This window comes from Brachypodium distachyon, chromosome 3 (assembly GCF_000005505.3).
Source record: "Brachypodium distachyon strain Bd21 chromosome 3, Brachypodium_distachyon_v3.0, whole genome shotgun sequence".
In the NCBI taxonomy this organism is placed as follows: domain Eukaryota; kingdom Viridiplantae; phylum Streptophyta; class Magnoliopsida; order Poales; family Poaceae; genus Brachypodium; species Brachypodium distachyon.
In genome coordinates this window covers 42,683,403-42,703,085 of record NC_016133.3, presented here as the reverse complement: position 1 = coordinate 42,703,085, position 19,683 = coordinate 42,683,403, and the positions used below count along the sequence as shown (strand labels likewise).

Below are 19,683 nucleotides of genomic sequence, written 5' to 3'. Positions count from 1 at the left end.
ATTGGCATGTGTGTGTAAATGCCAATGCCCTAGTGCCTAACAGCATGCGTGTTTAGATCTTGCAAATGATTGGCTAGTTTCTCTCTGTGTGTCTGTGTGGAGAGATCACTGCCCTTGTATTTTGGCTTGAAAGGATGGGAATCAGAATTCCATTCCTGGGGCTTGATTTGCTATGGCATGAAGTACATTGTTTGGATATGTTAGAATTAGCCTTCCTGGAGAGGTCGGGTGTAATTGATATCTTCTGGATATATTACCCTTTACCGAAAATATTAGCCTCCGGTCCCTTCGAGCTGGACAAGAATTTCGGTCGAAATTTCGCGTCTACCAGAATAGATCGAGTCGGATTGTAGTGCATATGGATGTGCCCTTGACGATCTTCAGTGGCTCTATCGTAGATTCCTTTCAATCTTCACATAAAATTAAACTATTTCCTACAAAACTCCACTTGTTTTCTATGCTGTATGAAATTAATCGCGGTGTCTGTCACCCTTTTGGCAAGCCAAACCCAGAAAGCCAGAAGAAATTACTCCCGCCGGTTTTCACTGAGCCGGCGGGGAAGGTGAAGGTGAGCCGAGCTTAAAAGGGGCCGGGCAGTGGCGCAAGTCTGGAAAGGCCACCCAGCATCCTCCTCCCTCCCATCCCCAAACCGAAAAGGCTCCGAGAGATTCCATTAAAGCCCATCTTCCTTCCTTCCACTTCCAGCTGCCGCGGGGCATCACCAGTTCACCGCCACTTCCCCCAATCCACTGCTCTCTCGAGCATCCATTCCTTCTCCTTCCTCCCGAAGCCTCGTCTTTCTTGTGCTATAAGTGCCAGCCTCGATTCGCCGCCTAAAGCTTGCGCGGGACAACGAAAGGGCGGTTCTTCTAGTGGTCTGGTTTCATCGATTCGTTTTGGTTTCTTGGGGCTGCGATGGAGGGCGGCGGCGGCGGCGATTATATTTCCAGCTTGCTGAACTCGTCGCCGATGCTCGACTTCGGAGTGCTGGACGGCACCGGCGCCGGCGGGGACTGCCTGGACAAGTTCTGCGGCGACCCAGGGTTCGCGGAGCGGGCGGCGCGGCTCTCCAGCTTCAACGGGCAGCGCTTTCCCGGGGCCGCCGCGGGGCTCTTCGGGATGCCGCCGCCGGCGCCCGCCGCGAGCAATGGCGACTTCGGCGGCGCCGGCTCGCGGGAGGCGTCCTCCGTGTCCGACCCCGCCTCGGGGATGATGAAGGACGCCAATGCCAAGAAGAGGAAGGCGTCCGCGGCAAAAGGCAAAGCCAGGGAGCCTTCCCTGAGCACCTCTGGCCAAGTAAGCTTCGTTTCGGTTTGTTTGTTCATCCACTAAAATTGGGAATTTTGGGATGGGTCACCTCATCCTTGCTGCCTGCCATTGGCACTGACTAAATTCTGACTTTCAGGTTGGGGATCAGAAGGAATTGGATGCCAAGAGGTGCAGGACAGGTGACGCCGAGAAGAAGACGGCCCCGGTGAAGCCGAAGGCGGAGCAGGCCAGGAGCGGCAGCTCCGTCGAGGACTACGGCGAGCCGAAGAAGGGCAAGGGGAAGAATGCCAAGCCGGTGGAACCCCCCAAGGACTACGTCCATGTCCGGGCGAGGAGAGGGCAGGCCACTGATAGCCACAGCCTTGCAGAGAGGGTAACAATTCTGGCTCATGGTGCTTCGATTTTTCTTCTGTTGCTGTTTCAGTTTGTCGAATTTGTTCGCGGAGTATTGAATTCCCGGAAACATTGGTTGATAGGTGAGAAGAGAGAGAATCAGCCAGAGGATGAAGTTTCTCCAGGACCTTGTTCCAGGATGCAACAAGGTACTATCAGTTTGTTGATGGTCTTTTTTGCATAAAGACGGTCTCTTTATGTGCAAGGTTGATAATTCTATTGGCCAAATCGGTTTGCAACTTTAGGTGATTGGCAAGGCACTCATGCTTGATGAGATCATAAACTATGTGCAGTCGCTGCAGCGGCAAGTCGAGGTAAGATAAGACCAGGCCTGCTCAAATTGTTTTCCTTGGTGCCATGTACGGCGGCAGGCAACCCTGAATTCTGACCAAATTTCTGTTGTGTGGCTTCAGTTCCTGTCTATGAAGCTGGCAACTGTGAACCCACTCGACTTCAGTAACCTGCCTACACTCCTGCACAAAGATGTGAGCTTAAACTGTCCCCTTATTTATAATGCCGTGTGATGTGTCAAATGTGCTGTTACTTACGTTCTCCCTGTGCAATTCAGATGTACCAGGCATGTGGCCCTTCAGCGAGCTCGGTTTTCTCGCTCGAAAGTTCCAACTCGGCTTTTCCATTTAGCGATCAAGGAGATGTTTTCCAGTCGTTTGTGCCAAACAGCATGGAGAGCCAGTGCACCCTGAACCAGTTAGATCTGGCTCTTTCTCATGCTACAAGTGCACAATATGCTTTTCAGGATGGAACAGGCAGCACAAACTTGCAACAACAGGTGATTGTTTGCCTTGATGATTGTTTATTATTGTTCACTTCACATACTGAAGAAGCACCACTTGGAATGTTATCCTAATATATAGTCGGTGTGCGTCTCTCAGCAAAGGAACTTCTGGGAGGACGATCTCCAGAGCGTTTTCCATGTCGACAACAACAATGGACAGAGCCAGGACAACGCGGCGGGTTCAGCACAGAGCTTTAATGGTTCGTAAAAAAGAATTATGCTGACTCCTACTGCTAAAAACCTTGTTGAGCCTGTGCCTCTTGTATGACGACGATTTCCGCTAACGGGGGTGTGACTTGCCAGTGATTGCAGGCGCGGATGAGTCGACGCAAGCAGGCCAGATGAAAATGGAGTTCTGATCGGCGGAGACCATATATATATCTCGCCGGACGGAGATGAAACATTGGCAAATTTGTACATAGGAAGATGGAACTACAAGACCAAGAAGAAGAAGAGCCGCAAGCAAGCAAAGCAAAGCAAATGGCGAGTGAAGCTTTGGCTCTGAACTCTGAAGCTAATTAACAGTGTTTGAAATTCCAAGTAGAACTCAAAAAGGAGACGAATTTGCTTCTTCCTGTCATATCCTGCCTGTAGACTAGGGCGATGTGATTTCTCCCCCCCCCCCCCTCCCTATATTTCCTCGCATTGATTAATCATATATAATACAGCGTAAATTAACGATCAACTACAGCTGTGTGTTTACAAGTGTAAGAGACACGGTGCAAATATATAGTACTAACATTATTATTATTATTCCAAGGACCTCTCCTGATCCTTAAAAAATGCTGCTTTTTTTGCTTCTGATATTAACGGCTGTGCTGGATGATACTCCAAACAGAAGATACTTATCCAGTTCTATATCCTTTCCTTCAATTCCATCACGAAATGATTGCACCTTTAGTGCTTCAAACCTTTTTTTTCTCTCTCTTTCTCGGAGATAAACCCATCCTTCATGATAGATTATGCATACACATATTTCCCTGTCAGCTTAATTAGTTTTGCCATGGATATTTCTTCTTCCTTGTGGGCGTAGCGTGGGTGGGAGAGGAGTGAGTGAGTGAGTGGCTGTTGCTAACTGGAGCACGCATACAAACTCCGGTAGGTTACACGTCGCTTTTGGGTTTTTTGGGTTCCTTTTCCCCCCTTCCATGGCTCCATGGCTAGTTCCAGACTCCTGTACGATGAAGCTCTGCTCCGGTAAATACAGCCAGCGTGTTGTGCGACGACTGCGTTCAGGAACTCACAAGGGGGGGCTTTTACAGTTACAGGTTAGGCTTGGCGTCGCTGTCCATCGATAGGCAGCTCCGTTGGACATGCTGCTCTTACTCACAGAAGGAAGGAAAAGGCCATGTAACTGACTGTTCTGAGTATCTGGACGCAACTGACCGGCAGGCTAGGTTCTTAATAAGGAAATGTATCTCGATTCTCACTCTGTACTAGACGATTAAACGCGCCTTGCCGCGTCGCCTGCCATAGATGCGATGTTGGATGAAGGGATTAGGTTTGATGGGCCGTTTCAGCGGCCTTATTTTTTATCGGACAAAGGTTATTCTGATGCGTCATTTTATATCTTATCCTTGAGCTTCCTTTGATCAAGTCTAATTAGGCAACACTAGAGATTATATGGACTTGGATGAGACCATTTGGCTATTGGTATACCCATAATATAACTTCTACGACATCACATTAAACTACAATTGCAAGAAGAAAAAACATGACATTTTTCTGTTGAAAGTGAAATGTTTGGACCTAACTTGACGCACTAGGGTGATATGTGCACTTCGCTGTGCCGGTGGCTGCCTGGCTTCTATTCTCACATTCGTTTAACTGGAATTTGTAGTTAAAAGAAGGCCTGGCCGGATAGTTTCGTATAGGAACAGTGAGTTGCCCTGATCGATAGTCTGGATACATTGCATTCTTATACACTCTGTGAAAATTAATATTATACAAACAACATACATATGAGATATATCATAGTTAGGAGAGTTAGGAGCATCCGTGTAGTTTTATCTGCACAATCCCTGCAAAAGAAGTTTTATCTGGACAAACTGATAATGAAGAAAAACAGATAAAAATACATGCACAAACCACCATCAGTTATTCAGTGTGTACTGAAAAAACTGAAACTTTGTTCACTTTCTAATATCACGCAAAATATTCTGTCGTCCCAAAAACTGAACTTCCGCTCATCCCATACTGCCTATATTGCCAAAGCCAACATAACAACTTCGGCACACAACACAAAGCTGCAAGAAAACAATGTACATAATGACTACAAACATATAAAAGTCGAGGCATCTTAATAGGTCAACACCATGACAAACAACAACAAAGAGGTATGCAATTTCACTAACAAAGTTAGACCTCTGCCTAAATCAACAACAAATAGGGAAGGTAAGCCAAAAAGAACCAACAAATATGATGTGACATGAGAAACCAATGATGATACCGTGCAACATTAAAACAAATGCTAAAAGATCAATCATTACTAACGGAGCAAGGAGCAACCCTCTTCATCTTGATTTGCATGAATAGCATACACCATGTTCAAGTATTGTAGCCCACAAGAACTGCCTTTATATAAGATAAGAAGTGTTACACATTAGGGTTGAAAAATAAATAAATAAAAGGAGACATCTGGAGCCTGTACTCACATCATACACCAAACACATCAAAACTATTTTGAAAGAATAAACCACCCAAAAAAAAAAGTCATATACATGAAAAGATAGCCAGTGTGCCAACTTGGCTAGCTACCACAACGTTAGATGATCCAGCCACTTTTGACGGCAACTGTGATTCCAAGTTTTCTCAAGAAGTAAACATTAGGAATGTTCAAGCAAAGCACTGTACATATCTGTGCAGAAATTGTTATCAGCAAGCATAGCTTTAGTGCTTGCATGTGTTACAGATAACCATGTATTGGAAAAAAAAATCTTAGCTAGAGTAACAGCAAGAAGTACATCAGAGCAGTCCAACCATCTCTTCCTGTTGTCTTGAAGAACTTTATAGTATAATGTCAGAAAGAGCAAGACATATCAAGATTAGCTTATTTGGAAGCTCTTAGGACTGGTTCAGCTTCAACCACGAGTCCATACATCTAAGCCAAGGTAAAATCAGTAACTTAATTTGGCAAATAACTCAATAGGTTCTCCTATGATCCTACTACTGGGAAAGCCTCCATATAAGCTGAATTTCGCATGGCTTCTCAAACTTTTATTATAAAACAATTGGCCTATCGGGGAAGCTCATCCAATCGACAGTGACCGCCACTCGTGGCTCGAGGACACTGTTGAGTCGAAGCGCCGTGACATTAACTTCCTCTGTCCCCAGACGGTCTCTTCCCCGCCCCAAGATCAGCTAGGTCAACATGAACACCACATTCAACATTGCACATAATTTCACAATTTGACACTCCTTTCTACTTGATTACTTGATCCTGAATTAGAATTTTGATTCCACTTAGCCTCAATTTATCATAAAGAAAACATCCTAATGCATTCTCAAATGTGCAAGCAATCACCAAGTAGAACTGTTCGAAGAGATTTTGTAACAGCCATTGCTCACTGCACATTTGGATTAAGCCGTGATTGCAGCAAGGTCATTAAGTGTGCCTTTAAGATATGGATTCTAACCACAAACAAAAATTGGCCTTTTCTAATGCAAAACACAAAATTGGTCGTTGCTTTAGCATGCCCATTAAGCAAGAGTACTTCAGAAAGGACCACCTTGTGATTGCAGAACATTAGGTCAAAGAATCAAACATATGCAGCCTGTGTGACCCACTGTATCTCGAATTTATACCATCAAATCCACATGGTGAAGCGTTCCACTTGCAGCTTAAGGGTAGATCTTTCGATCCTCACAGCAAGAATGAAGTAGCAAGAAACTGATTGGAGTTTGAGCCTGGGCTTACCTCCCGCTCGTTGCACATGGGCAGCCCATGAGAACCATGGGAAGTCCTCCTGCCGGCCTCAACGTCCTCCTTGTCGCCTGAGGCACGGGCTTGATGCCCTTGGGCATGATTAAACTGCAGTGCCACTCGAGGCGGACACACATCCAACAGGTGTAGGCGGCGGCAAAGAGCCCGTACGATGGCGTTGTGCCACCCCTGGATGTAGGCCGCGACCTTGACGGCTACTCGGCTAGCAGCAGCATGGACAGCTGGAGGAACACCCGGATGCAGACGTAGAAGCTCGCACACAGGGGCGTGTTCTTCCCGGGCGAAACTCTCCCCGCCACACCTGAGCGCGAAGGCCACGCCCGTGAGGAGCAAGGCCCATGTCATCTGGCGCGCGTTCTTCCTGCGCCCGGCCGTGCATCTGGCGACCCCGGCCCCAACTCGACCTCCAAAATCAACCAATTCTGCACGCCGCCTCCGCGGCCCACGCCTCGCCGGCTGCCGCCCGGACGACCCTGGCGCTGGTCAAGGCCACGACGGGGCTGGCCTTCGCCGTCGACCTGGCCGTGCGCGGGGAGCACGTCGCCCTGGCAGTGTTCGCCCAGCCGAGGTCCTTGCTGGTGTCGAAGACGGCGGGACAGACCTAGTAACGGCCCAGGGAGAGGTCGAAGACGGGAAGAGAGACGGCCACCATGGTGGAGGCCGGGGGGAGCTTATCGGCGGAGAGGACGAAAGCTGTCCGGGAGCCGAAGCGTAGGATGGGGTCGAGTGGAGGGGGTGTTCTCCATGGGCGGAGCTCCGGCGCGTGGAGATGTTGGATCAGTCCGAGGCGTCTTGCGGTAAAGGGATCAGGCGCTTGCCACCGGCGAGCCGCGGGCTGGAGGAGACGGCGGCGGTGGAACAACCCTAGCCAGGGTTCTCGTGGAGGCAGCGGCTCGAGGGGACTACGGTCTGGTGCGGCCTAGCCGCCTGAGGGAAGGGAATCGAGGGTGACGGGGGGGATGGGATCGGGCGGAACCGACGGTTGGAGTGCCATCACACGCGAACGGCAGCGATTAGAACACGCCAACGGCTGAGATCAAAACGCGTGGACACAAAAATAGGGCCTCAATTCTTTCCCCTTTCATAGGGGTAAAGATGTAAGCCTGACAGGGCAAAATTAGAAGGAGCCGTCACTTCTTCTTCTTCTGAACCAGGGGCGACTTAGCAAAATCCTGGTCACCACAGGGCAGATCTTACTTAGAGCGTCAGCGTCGGAGACGAAGCTAAATTGTCGTTGTCGTCGCACTCGACGTCCTGAAAGTTACACGTCGCTATAACTGTGGACGCGCCAGCCAGCCAAGCCTGTTTCTTCTTCCGTTCTTCTCTCCCTTTTTCTTGTAGCATTATCGCCGTCATATCGTGTGTCGATAATGCAGCAGAATTATCGAGACATGGATCAATGAATGCCCTGCCTGCCCATTTCCCCCGATCTCTCAACCCAGCAGCAGCTGGCAGTGGATACTGTTCGATCGATCCATCGCCTCTGCTAATTTTCAGATCAAAGATTTTCTTCCTGTGAAAATCTTACTACGGCTATGTTAGTCAGAAAATCTTGCTGCTGCCGATGATGATGTGAATTGACTTGCGGAGAGAGTCGTGGTGCTATACTACTGATTCCTCTGTGGCGCGGGCGGTGCGTGGCGTGCACCGCAAGCACTGCCGTGCGAATCCGCACAAGCATCACATGCTCTTCTTTTTCTTTCCTGCGCTGCACTAGGTCCTCCATTTGGTCAAGCTCATTAGCTAGCACAATGTACGTCTCCTCGAGCTGGATCGGGAACGAGGCCTTTCTTCCTGCATTGCATCGATCCTAGTACCCCGTACTATAGTTGGTTCGTTCGTATTTCGTCCACCAAATTAAACCGCAAACATCCTGCCTCTCGTGATGCATGCACCCTCGTGATGCATGCACGCACGCACGCACGCACGCAGTAAGTTTCGACACATGGAAAGATTATGTATCACAAACATCTACTAACTCCGTTATAAATATTTGTCGCTGTTTTAGTGCATAGATTCATATCTCGCTAGAAAAAATATGTTAGTCTTTACCCGCAATATAAAAAAATGTTGTGAACCGAACCAAACTCAGGTGGTGTGGTTTCTTGTGATGGAACCAACCCACTTAGATTCGAATCCTACGCTTGGCGCATGGGTGCTCACATTACTCGAATTTAACCGACGCTTTGCTTTCAGTGGTAGGTGACGTACCCGTCAACAATAAGTCGTATGTGGTGACTTCATCGATCTCTCAAGACCCGCCGACCCGACTCAGTCTCTCGGAGGTGCTCATAGGGATAGAGTGTGCGTGTGTGTTCAAATGGATGAGTGTTCACGCGTGTTTGTGAAGGACAATTCCAAAAAAATTATGGCATTTAAAAAGAAATTGCGGTTAGTTATAGCATGATTACATTAAATTTTAGATTGGATTAATTCCTGCACCCGAATTCCGCACCAGCTAAACAAGCTGGTCTCTGGAATTCAAAATGAATTTCAGAATTTTAGACCCAAGTGCGAAACGTATATGTTTCATATTATGGAACGCGGGGCGCATGTTGCAAACTTTACACCCCAAATGTAACACACGATTTCTTGATCGTGCCAACCTTTCCGTTACCGTTAGACGCAAAAACCAAACAAACAGATATGTGGAAGTACTGGTTGACTCTCATAAAGTCCTGATCCAGAATCCAAAATGAAAGTAGCAGTAGTACGAGTATGTCCCATGGAAGGATCGATGGAGGAGGGGTGGATCCCCGTGCTCGTCGGCGTCCATCTCGGACGTCGCTGGATCGGTCGGTTAATCTGGACCGATGGAAAACGATCACACAGACACAGGCTCATGATAATATCGATGCACCGGCCGGCGCCCAGCAGAGATGTGCACTGCTGCTGGTCCAAAACCCATCATAGTATCATCTCATGGTCCGGCCATTCATTGATGCACCAGCGTCAACTGTAGCTAGCAAACCTGAATTAGTACGTAGAAATCTGATCTGATCTGAGGCCATGGCCTTCGTTTCTCCACCCATTAATTATACGAATAATTATATCTCTGCTGATCGGTATCCATCCATGATATATAATCCATCTGGAATTAAACCGAGCCCATCCGTCCCATCACAGCATCCCCCCGGATGATTTGATCCATCTATCTGATCATCATCGTATCCGGAACAAATCTTCGTTTTTTAACCAAGGACAGACTACTTTATTACTCTTTGAAAACGCTTACTCCCTCCATCCAACAAAATATGTTTAAAATTTGTTAAATTTTGGATGTATCTAGACATAACTTAGTGTATAGATGCATTCAAATTTAGTCAAAATTGAGACATCCTTTGTTGGACAGAGAAAGTACATTGTTTGCCATTACAGGGAATTGAACTGGCTCAGCTAACTGAAACAGAGTTGGAAAAATAACTGAAGAAAAGGCAAGAGACAGTCGAGTGGTACTCCCTAGTAGCCGTTCTCGATCCGGCACGTCTCCTGAGCCGTCCATCTTGACTTAAGGTCGTCATGTTCAATCCCAGCCGTCCGTTAACTGACGAAGTGCTTTCCCGGCATCAAACACTTGTGATACTTCAGTAAGCTTTATGTACCAGTCCATCTGTTGGATACCAGACATGGTGACGATTCGGATGATTACAAGTGTGGCAATGATTGGACCCCGAATTTAGTGGCGGTTAGGCCGGGCGTCGCCGTCGGACCCGAATCGGTCCCTGACAAGGCGGTTTTCCGTACAAATAAATTAGTTAGCTGCCGGTCGATGGATGGATATGGAGGACTACTAGCAAGACAATTCGGTGGAATCCCGTTCGATCCATCGAAAGTGCCAGCAGCTAACTCCCATTGCTGTAAAGATGCATCCTAAACAGCTGCGATTTAAGATGCTTTGTACTTTGTAGTGTGCTCTGTTTGTGCCAACTAATTAAACTGGAGTGACTTCTTTGCGATGCCATACATGGATGGACCAGACAGATCGATTCACGTGTGGCCGTGGGCTATGGCTGAGTCAAAACCTTATCCGCTCAGTTTTTTTTAGAGAAAAAGGTTTTTCAGCCCGGCTTTATTTGAAAGCCCAAGGTTCTGTTGGGGAGGACAGCGATTACAATTAACGCACCACCTTACAAGTTTCACAAAGCCAAAATACAAGCTCAATAAGGTTTACAGCCATAACAATCCTACAAACAGACACCGAAACAATAATAGGAGAACTAGCCCACCCCTACGCGAGCATCTCCGCTCTGATTGTGTGAAGCAAGAACGGTACCGATCCTTTCCAAAATTCCATCCATCGACGACTTCTGGTCGATTTTCAGGAAGAAGAACTCTCCAGCGTATAAGTGACGCCCGCAAATGATAAACCTTATCCACCCAGTCGGTAGATTAGATCAGATTAATTGGGTCGGAATACCCATGTATACTCCATTTATACCCCCGATTTTACTCTTTGAGAGTACATCATCATTGATGGTGTCTCGTGTCCGATAGCTGATATGTCTGTCTGCCTTTTCCCTTCTCTGCTCCATCGTATTTGACATCTTCGTCTTCCCTCTAAAAGTTTGTACGTTGGATCCATGATTACAACTATTAATTGTGATTTGTGAGTGATGGCACCTCTGGCTACCTATGATCGAACAGTGGTGTGTGTATGCCTGTTCGGTTGTCAGCTGCCTTGCCAATGCTCCTGCCAAAACGTGAATAACGCCGAGTAAGTAGTAGTACGTTCCAGAGAAAATTAAGTTCCTGAGCCTGATCGGCAATTAATACTTACTCTGTTGACTGTTATGTATCGTCCTCACCGGCCGGGTCGCGGTTGACTTCACTTTCGATGTCTTTTTGGGGAATTATTTCAAGCTCAATTAACTAGGGACTGTCACCGGCTGAAAATAAGGGTGCGGCTATATGAAAAAAAAAAAAGTGCGTTGCAACGGAACAACAAAATAAAATGATACATTCAAAACATGCATCAAAACCTCTCTTTTCTTTTCTTTAACGATCTCCAAATATCCCTTTAAAAAAGGTTTCTTCCGAAGATTGTGTCTCTATACTCTAGTCTCTCAAAATAGAACAATACACTTCCTTCTGAAAATTATATAACATCACCTGGTCAAAGAAGTTTTGAGACGGAATCACTTAATTTTTTTAGTTCTCTCCACTATCTCACTTCAGCCGTTAAAACAAAGAGTTAGAAGCGGCAACAAATTTATGTTTTGGCAGCTCGATGTTCGTTTATGAGTATAGACATTTGATTATTTTGTTGAGTATCCCTATTCTGATTTTCCTTGTTTTTTGAAGGAGCTTATCAATAGTAGATTAAATCAAGTCTAATTAATAAACTGGCTGTGCACGTGTAAAAATTTTCCAATCATTTGATCGAGTTGTTCGGCGGATCTGACTTGTGGTCAGTTCAGACGACTTGACGTCGTTGGCCTCTCGGCTATCTAACTGCTCGTAGTCCTGTCTCTGCGTGGCGGCTGGAGTCCGTCTTATATGGCCGGCAAGTATTAAATGCGGTAACTCGCCCGCGGATATCTGACCCAAGTGGGTAGAATATGGGTTGACGTTTACGTCCATGGGTATACCCGATGGCTCGCGCGATTAGTCACGGGTAGGGTATGGGTATAAAGTTATACCCATGGATACCTGATGGGTTGCCCAGTTAATATTTTAATTAAATAAATATTATTTTTATTATATAATATGTGGACTCTTTAATGCAATAAGAATTAACGGATGAAACCTGCTGTAAAAATAAATAAAGACCAAGTGCAAAATTGGCCCGGTAGCCCTGACTCGATGACCCATCAACTTGGCATGTTTGGCCATCTCTCGCTCAGTCTGACTCACATAAGAAAGGCATCGAGGCGCCTTCTCTCATCTCCCATCCTACACTCGGCCATCATCTCTCCTTCTCTCTACTATGTCCTAGGGCCGCCACCATTATCTCTCGCAGTCTTCTCACAGCCTTTTCTAACAATTCGCCATCTCCTCGTGTAATTTAGCCCTAGGAGGAGACGGTCGTGGCTGGGAAACGAAAGAGGGGACCAGCCGTGTGGCCGCGCCCAGGACACAGAGGGGACGGCCGTGGCTTCGATTTCTTGCCCGATGGGTGCCTGATCAGGTCTCATCTTCCAACTCCCCTAGTGTTCCGATGGAGCGATCTTTTTCTCGTCAGATTCGGAGTTGTTGCCCGACTCTCGTAACGTTCCCGCTGGCGATGGATTCCCTCGCGGAGTTCCGGTCCAATTCGGTGCAGGTAACGGGCCAGCCGGCTTAATAGGCCTAATATATATGCAGTCTTAAAGGGCTCACATGTTTTTTGGAAAGTTTGACAGACGACGGTGAAGTGAACGATCCGTATTTTTTAGATAGGTATAGAAATCAGGCAACTTAGATATCGTCCGTTTCGAATCTTAAAGCACAGATCACGTTCCAACGGCTGAGGAATAAACTCATCTCCGTCTAAAAGTTAGTCAACCTATAACAAACCCGTTAAGCTTAATTAGCAGTAGCAGCAACTTTTTTTTGAGGGGGATCAGTTGCATGCACTAGGGAAGCAGGGACAGCACCAAACCGAACTTCTTTTTTCGTCTGGTATTAAACGAGGCACTGGGGCACTGGGCCAAACAGGCTACAGAAAAGGCCGGCAAGGAAGGAGATCGGTGGTTCGTACATGCCGGCCGTTAGACTTGTCTGCCGGTCGGTCGGCCAGAGGCCCAGCAAAACGGTTGGCGTAGGCAACAGCGTAGTGTACGTACATGCAAGCCACCTCTTTCCATGGGCCGGCCAAGCATATTATATGCATCATGTACCCCTATAGTAGTGCTGTAGTGGTCCGCCTGTCTACCAGCGGGTAGTTTGTACCTGTATTATTCTGCAGTATCCGCTGGACACGGCTGGAGTGGTACTCCAATTGCCTTTGGAGCTAGGAGCAGAGGCAGAGGTGAAATAATCCGGTGGAAGGTGTGAAAAAAAAGGCAAGGAAGTACTCTTGGTAGGATGTCTCCTTCCACTTCCCGACTGGCTGTACTCGTTGTTTCGCTAGCGCAATGTACTACTCCAGTGCTGCCTACTACGTACGTGTGCCATATATTACCGTCCGATCAGCGAGGAAAGCTGGTGGACCGCTCGATCCAGATCAACCGGCACTGTAGATATACGCAACAGTTAGTACTAGCTCGTACTGAAAACCGGCCCGACGCCATTTTGCGCCATGCATATTGCTGTGGCCATTTCTGGCTTCTGGGTTTGCATCATTGCATGTAACCCCGCCAAGCTGGTGGCCTGCGCCAATTGAACGTGTCGTAACAATCAGGATCTAACAATCATGCACGAGCAGCTGAGTAGCTTGTCAATCGACCAGTCCATGATCGATCACTGCCGCCTTCAAATCGCTCAACGGTGATAAACTGACAAAATTAATTAGAACCAGACAGTGATTCTTTTTTTCTTTTTCTTTTCCGGAGACGCCATCATACATACAGGGCGAGCTGGGGTCAGAGAAAACGAAAAATCAAACGATAGTGAAATCAATCGAGTACACAGTAAGAAATCCTTTCGAGGATATACAAAGCACGCAACGCAAACACGCACACGCTATGATCAGGCCATCAGCTCCCTACGCCAGTGGAGCCGTCTTCGGCATTGACGGCTAATGAAACGATCCCCCGTGCATCGTCGTCATTGTCCTGACGTAGGTGCCGATCGCGTGGAGGTGAGTGCCGGAGCGCGCGTGGAAGCCGAGAATCCTGCCGCCGCAGGCCGGGAGCGCGAACGGCACGCCCTCCTCCTTCCCAAACGGGCCGAAGCTGCGGCGGTTGCTGACGAACGTCAGCGACCTCACCACCGACAGTCCACCGTCGAGGTCGCCGTAGTGGCCGGTGACGCTTGTGAAGTGCTCGTCGGGATCGCGGAGGCAGATCTCGGCGAGGGACCCGCCGGGGCCGCCCCAGAGGTCCGTCCACTCGTGCCGGCCGCCCTCGCGCTCGTAGAGGACGGAGATGGCGTCGATGCCGGTGTCTTCGCCGTGGCGGACGGCCACCTTGACCACGCGCTCCACGCCGCGCGTGTCCATGTCCCTCGCCTCCCCGCCTTCGCCGCCGCCGCCGCCGCATGGGCCCATCCTCAGCACCACCGAGGAAGATCCCTCCTGCTGCATGTTGGTTTCTTCCGTTAATTAGCGGAAATTAAACAACAATATACGCACAGGGGAGCTCTAGCTAGCTAACGACGACGAAGAAGATTAGCCGGAGCCTGGAAGCCTGGGTTTACTGACGAGATCGAGCGAGTAGCTGTAGGGACAAGATTGATTAGCTAGCAACATGATAGCTTTGTGGCAACTGGCAAGCTAGGTCAACTAGGTAGGAACACGGTTTTTTTTTTTTTGAACTTTTGGGGGACGTGCGTGCCATTACCGTTGCTGTTCAGGGAACAGGGTTGTTGCGGCCGAACAGGCTGTGCATCGCATTTGACATTTTGACTTCGGATACCCTTGTCTCTGTCTCGTGTCGTGCGTGCGTGTACTCTGCACGCGGCCTACAATGGCGCACGGCCCACGGCCGGGCTCAGACACCACAAGACATGCGGACAACTTAGCGCGAACGCCCCCACATTTCCTTTCCTTCTTCCCAACCGAGCTCCTGGCATCACGACACCCATGGGCAGAGATCAGTGACGCACGGGCATAAACTCACGAGTTCGGGCAAGCGTTTCACCTCTCATTGGCACGCACAATCGACCATCTTTGCAACTACTGTATCCCTCGTTGCAAAAACCAAGCAAACTTAGCCACAAATTTCGTTTCTTTTCCAATTAACATCTGGAGAACAGTTCGTCTCCAATCTTACAGCAACACAGCTATCCTCCTTAGTCCTTCCCATTCCACCTCCTCCTCCCCAACCCTGTAAAGTCTGTATGCAACTCAGAAGCGTAACACACGACAAAAATCCCATCCAGCTTTCGGGCTACAGACAGGGCTCACACAGACAACACCGATGACCAAAAAACCATGACATCTCAGTAAAACCCAATAATGGCAATAGCAATCAACAATCCTGTAACAAGACTTCCTAGCAACACCCAAACCGGCTCCCCTGCTTCTGCCCGTCCTTGGAGCCGTCGTTGTGGATGCTCACCCTGTTGAGGGTCAGCTCGGCCTTGTACGAGTCGGAGTTGAGGATCTTCCTGCTCACGCTGCTGTAGATCTCCTTGATCACCAGCTCGAACGCCGTGTTCACGTTCGTCGAGTCCAGCGCCGACGTCTCCATGAAGAAGAGCCCCTCGGATTCCGCCAGGGCCTTGCCTTCCTCCACCGGCACCTCGCGGATGTTCTCCAGGTCACATTTGTTGCCAACTAACATCTTGGCCACCGTAGTGTCAGAATGAGCTGCATTGACAAGAAATTTTCCGTTACTTCAGCAGAAAATACACCAGCACATGTGAAGGAAAGTGATCCGCAAAAAAAAGAGTGAAGGAAAGTGTTTCAGTAAAATAGATTATCTAAAAGGAACAACATAGCTGTACAGAACCAAAGTGCAAGGAATGACTGGTTGTGATTGTTCCATGAACATGTAAGAAATCAAGTAGTGAAAGGCATGAAAGCATAAACAATGTCCATACTATTTACATTTTCAGTATGTAAGATGTGTGCAAGTTACATGCCAAATTCCTAGGGACACAAAAATGGTACATGCTACAGCTGAAAACGTAGAATCATAGATCGTAGTCCTATGCTGGTACCTATTTTACAGCACATTCTGGCTCCTGAGTTTCATAGCATATAAATTGGCACTAAAAAACAGGTTGCAACTAGTATCCAGGATGCATTTGTTCCACCTCACGCAGTTGCATCATTAGCATCGTTTCCGCTAATGTCAAGCTTTGTCGTTCCAGCAGAGTGATGTGCCCTATTCCAAGCTCAAAGTCTCCATGTACATAAAAGGAATGAACCTAGATGATGCATTTAACTATACCAAGTTGGTTGACTGGTTCCGACAGCAAAATGCTGCTCCATCGAAGCACAATTGGAGGATTTCGATCATGACAATTCTATAGAGTGTACGTAGCTCTGAATTCTCTGATTTTAAATAACTGTACACACAATAACAAACTACCGGACAGCGGCTACTACTAAGTTTTATTCAAACATCTTTAACACTGAAGAGCTAACTAAATTCGTGCTAGCAGCCTCCAATGTCAGGAACCTAAAACTGCAAGCAGCTCCCCACAAATTAGCTAGCATTCCCAAGGATGTTTTACCAATGTGGTCCACAACACAAGCATGCGCATCAGGATTCAGATCCAGATTCGTGTACAGGCCGCCCAAACTTACCCGAGTTAACGATTCTCCTGCTATCAAGTACTCCCTCCGTAACTTGCACTAAAACAGCAACAAGTATTTAGAAACGGAGGGAGTAGTCCCAAAACACCCAATCCAATCGAGCCATCCAGGCGTCTATTTCGGCAAAATGTACAGCCGGCAGCTAATATGCTTCACGGACATTTTCTACGCGGAAAACGACCCAGATCTACGCGGTCTAAATCACACAACCAACTTAATTCAAAGGAATCAATTGGTCCAAGCTACCACCTAACAAGCATCAAGCACACATACAGAGGAAGCAGCTAGCAGTGGGGGGCGGTGTGCGTAATAACGCAGCACGTACTGTTGAGCTCCTGGAGCCAGCGGCCGACGTTGTCGAAAGTGGACCGTCGGGAGACGTCGTAGACGAGGAGCGCCCCGAACGCGCCGCGGTAGTAGGCGGAGGTGACGGCGCGGAAGCGCTCCTGGCCCGCGGTGTCCCAGATCTGGGCCTTGACCTCCTTGCTGTCGATCTCCATGGTCTGCGTCTGGAACTCGACCCCGATGGTGGCCTTGGAGTGCGGGTTGAACTCGTTGCGGGCGTAGCGGGAGAGCAGGTTGCTCTTGCCCACGGCGCTGTCCCCGATGATCACCACCTTGAACAGGTACTCCTCCGCCTCCCCGTCCGAGTCGTCCCCCATCGCCGCCGGCCGAGCGGAGCGAAGCGAAGCGAGTGAACGCGCGGCGGCTGGGGAGAATGCGCGAGATTTGTGGCAGGAGTGGTGGTGGTTTTGCGAGTTTTTGCCGGTGGGTTTTGGCCGAAGTGGACGGGGAGAGGTCGGGTCCGGCTCCACTGGCGGCGCGGGGCTTGAAACACGAGGGGCGAGGGGAGTGGGAGACGAGTGGGGCGCACGGAAGGTTCTACTTCTACGTGCTCATTCAGTTGGCGCCTCGTTGTTGGTTGGCTCGAGCAAGCGCGTCCAGTGCGGACCGGACCGGACCAGGGGGGAAGAAAGACAGCTCGGAGAAACAAGTGCGCGTGTCGTGCGTGAGCCAGCCAATTAACTGAGCGGCGGAGGTGGGCCGGTGCCCCCCAAAAAAAGGATTAATCAACTCTTGATGCAATTTTGCAATGTCACTAAACAACACGGCAACGGCTAACTAAGTGCCGTTAATTAATTTAGAGACCAACACTGCTTAGTCTAGTTGTACGTCATTCTCAATCCCTTCATCGATCGAGCACAAATTTTTTTTCTTCACAGTTGGTCTTGCTTGGCCACACTTTTATTCGAGAATTGACTAATTTGGCGAACTGTCCTTGTCCACACACATGCATAGTTCTATTAATTCCCGTCGCGTCGTCGCACTGGCCAGCCGTTGCCCAGCTAGCTAGGCATGGCAGAAGCACCTGTAGTGGTAGGCGCTGCTCATGGGGTCGCTGCCGTCCACGGGGACTCCACGCGCGCTGCACCTGCGCCCGCGGCAGCGCCGGCACTCGTTGTAGCTGCACGTCGGAACCCTCGACCCCACCAGCCGCCGCCGCCGCCGCTCCATCGACGCCGACGACGTTCCAGCCGGTGGAGGAGTTCCTTCTAGTACTCCTGATATAGCTATGCCCTGCAACACGTAAATGGCATAAAAAATTACTCGTACTTACTTCCTCAATCCAGAAGGATGTCTCAACTTTGACTAAATTTAAATGCATCTATACGTACACTAAGTCATGTCTAAATTCAAATTTGAAACACTAATCTTAACTGGACTGAACTACTCCCTCGGGTCGAAATTACTTGTCGAAATATTACATGTATGTTAACACTTTTTACACATAGAGGCATACGTTTTTTGGCAAATTTAAAACAAGTAATACCGGTAGGAGTAGCGAACTTACGCACGCATACGCAACGCACGCGCTTTAAGTAGCGTACCTGCTGCTGTTGTGTGGTCGCGAGACCAGTCGAAGACGCCGGCGGCGAGAATGGCTGAGCAGCTGCTAGAACGACGACGTCACCTTCAGCTGTCAGTCATGCATGCACGTACCACAGATGATGGTACAAGAGGAAGAATATAATCAGTCAGTGATATATCGAGCTACCGTCAGTCATTGAATTGAGTACGTGAATTGAAGCAAGCTAGCTATTGCTCTGCATGTCCACGCATGAATGCACGCACGTACGTTTGATCGGAGTGTATATATACGCACACGTCGTACTCCATTCTATGCGTAGAGAAATACGTACGCACGTAGTTTGCACTAAAACAACGACAAATATTCAAAAACGGAGAAGGACGTACTAATGATTAGCGTAGCAGCAACGAGGAGGAACACGTAGCATAACGCCCGCATCTTGTTTCTTCCACCTTCAGATCCTGCCTTAATTTCTTCTCCCTTGCTTGGTGGCCTATCTAGATAGGTACTTATGTGATGATCGAGGAAGGCAGGAGACTTATGTGTCTTATATAATACGGACGTCCATGGTAGAGTACCAATGTACCACGGGAAAGGAAAGTAAAAAAATCTCACGTACGTACCATGCATGCATGCATGCAGAGAAAAGGACAGGGGCGTATAGTGCACGATTTGTACGTTCTATGGTTCTAGGGGCTTCCCGGAAAATTACAAAACTAATTAATCGCCATGCATGAATGTGTAGCTTAGCTACTGGATGTATTGGTAACTTTTGTGTTGTCTTACTGCTACAGTATTGTTTCGTTGACAGGTTTTCTATCCTCTCTCTAGATCGATCTCTCTCGATCGGTCCAGACTAGGATATTGGTGCAGAATTCCGGGTGAACGAGCTCACTCACTCTATCTCCCGGTGATATGCATTGCTCCTGTTGGTGTAGGCAACAATACGAAGTTGCAAATTTATCCGGATACAACCCGGGCAGCGCCAGGTTCCACGTGACTCCGGACCCCGGAAACGACAGGGAAGGCCGTACGTACGTACCTGAGCTGCAGGTGCAACTTTATCA

General features: G+C 48.4%; 4 protein-coding genes and 1 long non-coding RNA gene across 7 annotated transcripts; 1 reads left to right on the top strand and 4 right to left on the bottom strand.

Annotated features, from left to right (window-relative positions):
- The first annotated feature begins 597 nt into the window (after positions 1–597).
- On the top strand, positions 598–3,211 carry LOC100836886 (transcription factor bHLH78). Of its 2 annotated transcripts, none has more exons than XM_014900104.2 (8): positions 598–1,296; positions 1,406–1,642; positions 1,746–1,811; positions 1,908–1,976; positions 2,076–2,147; positions 2,231–2,452; positions 2,556–2,658; positions 2,771–3,211. In XM_014900104.2, the coding sequence occupies exons 1-8, from the start codon at positions 916–918 to the stop codon at positions 2,815–2,817; spliced, it is 1,197 nt and encodes a 398-aa protein (XP_014755590.1). In that variant the 5' UTR covers positions 598–915; the 3' UTR covers positions 2,818–3,211. The 2 variants fall into 2 exon arrangements, with proteins under 2 accessions (XP_014755590.1, XP_003574799.1); XM_003574751.4 differs by having other exon boundaries at positions 2,762–3,210.
- A 2,016-nt stretch (positions 3,212–5,227) lies between these two features.
- On the bottom strand, positions 5,228–7,366 carry LOC112271752. Its single transcript, XR_002965078.1, has 2 exons — positions 6,375–7,366; positions 5,228–5,897 (listed from the first exon to the last, which is right to left on the bottom strand). It is a non-coding gene; the product is annotated as an uncharacterized LOC112271752 (long non-coding RNA).
- A 6,480-nt stretch (positions 7,367–13,846) lies between these two features.
- On the bottom strand, positions 13,847–15,074 carry LOC104584250 (jacalin-related lectin 19). 2 transcript variants are annotated; one of them, XM_010238462.3, is made up of 2 exons: positions 14,822–15,074; positions 13,847–14,559 (listed from the first exon to the last, which is right to left on the bottom strand). In XM_010238462.3, exon 2 carries the CDS (start codon positions 14,527–14,529, stop codon positions 14,059–14,061), a length of 471 nt encoding a protein of 156 aa, XP_010236764.2. In that variant the 5' UTR covers positions 14,530–14,559; positions 14,822–15,074; the 3' UTR covers positions 13,847–14,058. The 2 variants fall into 2 exon arrangements, with proteins under 2 accessions (XP_010236764.2, XP_024317368.1); XM_024461600.1 differs by lacking the exon at positions 14,822–15,074 and adding an exon at positions 14,683–14,787.
- Positions 15,075–15,190: 116 nt separating this feature from the next.
- Positions 15,191–17,664, bottom strand: LOC100837500 (ras-related protein RABA5c). The gene is made up of 2 exons (XM_003574753.4): positions 17,072–17,664; positions 15,191–15,792 (listed from the first exon to the last, which is right to left on the bottom strand). Exons 1-2 carry the CDS (start codon positions 17,406–17,408, stop codon positions 15,476–15,478), a joined length of 654 nt encoding a protein of 217 aa, XP_003574801.1. The 5' UTR covers positions 17,409–17,664; the 3' UTR covers positions 15,191–15,475.
- A 182-nt stretch (positions 17,665–17,846) lies between these two features.
- Positions 17,847–19,124, bottom strand: LOC112271733. The gene is made up of 3 exons (XM_024461601.1): positions 19,003–19,124; positions 18,636–18,724; positions 17,847–18,324 (listed from the first exon to the last, which is right to left on the bottom strand). Exons 1-3 carry the CDS (start codon positions 19,052–19,054, stop codon positions 18,097–18,099), a joined length of 369 nt encoding a protein of 122 aa, XP_024317369.1. The 5' UTR covers positions 19,055–19,124; the 3' UTR covers positions 17,847–18,096.
- Positions 19,125–19,683: the final 559 nt, after the last annotated feature.

What these genes read in the sequence shown, in the direction of transcription:
- LOC112271733 (XM_024461601.1), bottom strand. Translation starts at nt 19,054, where the DNA reads ATGCGGGCGTTATGCTACGTGTTCCTCCTCGTTGCTGCTACGCTAATC. An exon ending in TGCTGCTACGCTAATCATTA is followed by an intron (nt 18,725 to 19,002) that starts GTACGTCCTTCT and finishes CATGACTGACAG; the next exon opens with CTGAAGGTGACGTCGTCGTT. An exon ending in CGACCACACAACAGCAGCAG is followed by an intron (nt 18,325 to 18,635) that starts GTACGCTACTTA and finishes TACGTGTTGCAG; the next exon opens with GGCATAGCTATATCAGGAGT.
- LOC104584250 (XM_024461600.1), bottom strand. Translation starts at nt 14,730, where the DNA reads ATGTTGCTAGCTAATCAATCTTGTCCCTACAGCTACTCGCTCGATCTC. An exon ending in ACAGCTACTCGCTCGATCTC is followed by an intron (nt 14,560 to 14,682) that starts GTCAGTAAACCC and finishes ACCAACATGCAG; the next exon opens with CAGGAGGGATCTTCCTCGGT.
- LOC100837500 (XM_003574753.4), bottom strand. Translation starts at nt 17,408, where the DNA reads ATGGGGGACGACTCGGACGGGGAGGCGGAGGAGTACCTGTTCAAGGTG. An exon ending in CTGGCTCCAGGAGCTCAACA is followed by an intron (nt 15,793 to 17,071) that starts GTACGTGCTGCG and finishes TTGTCAATGCAG; the next exon opens with CTCATTCTGACACTACGGTG.
- LOC100836886 (XM_003574751.4), top strand. Translation starts at nt 916, where the DNA reads ATGGAGGGCGGCGGCGGCGGCGATTATATTTCCAGCTTGCTGAACTCG. An exon ending in GCCACAGCCTTGCAGAGAGG is followed by an intron (nt 1,643 to 1,745) that starts GTAACAATTCTG and finishes ATTGGTTGATAG; the next exon opens with GTGAGAAGAGAGAGAATCAG. An exon ending in CGCTGCAGCGGCAAGTCGAG is followed by an intron (nt 1,977 to 2,075) that starts GTAAGATAAGAC and finishes GTGTGGCTTCAG; the next exon opens with TTCCTGTCTATGAAGCTGGC.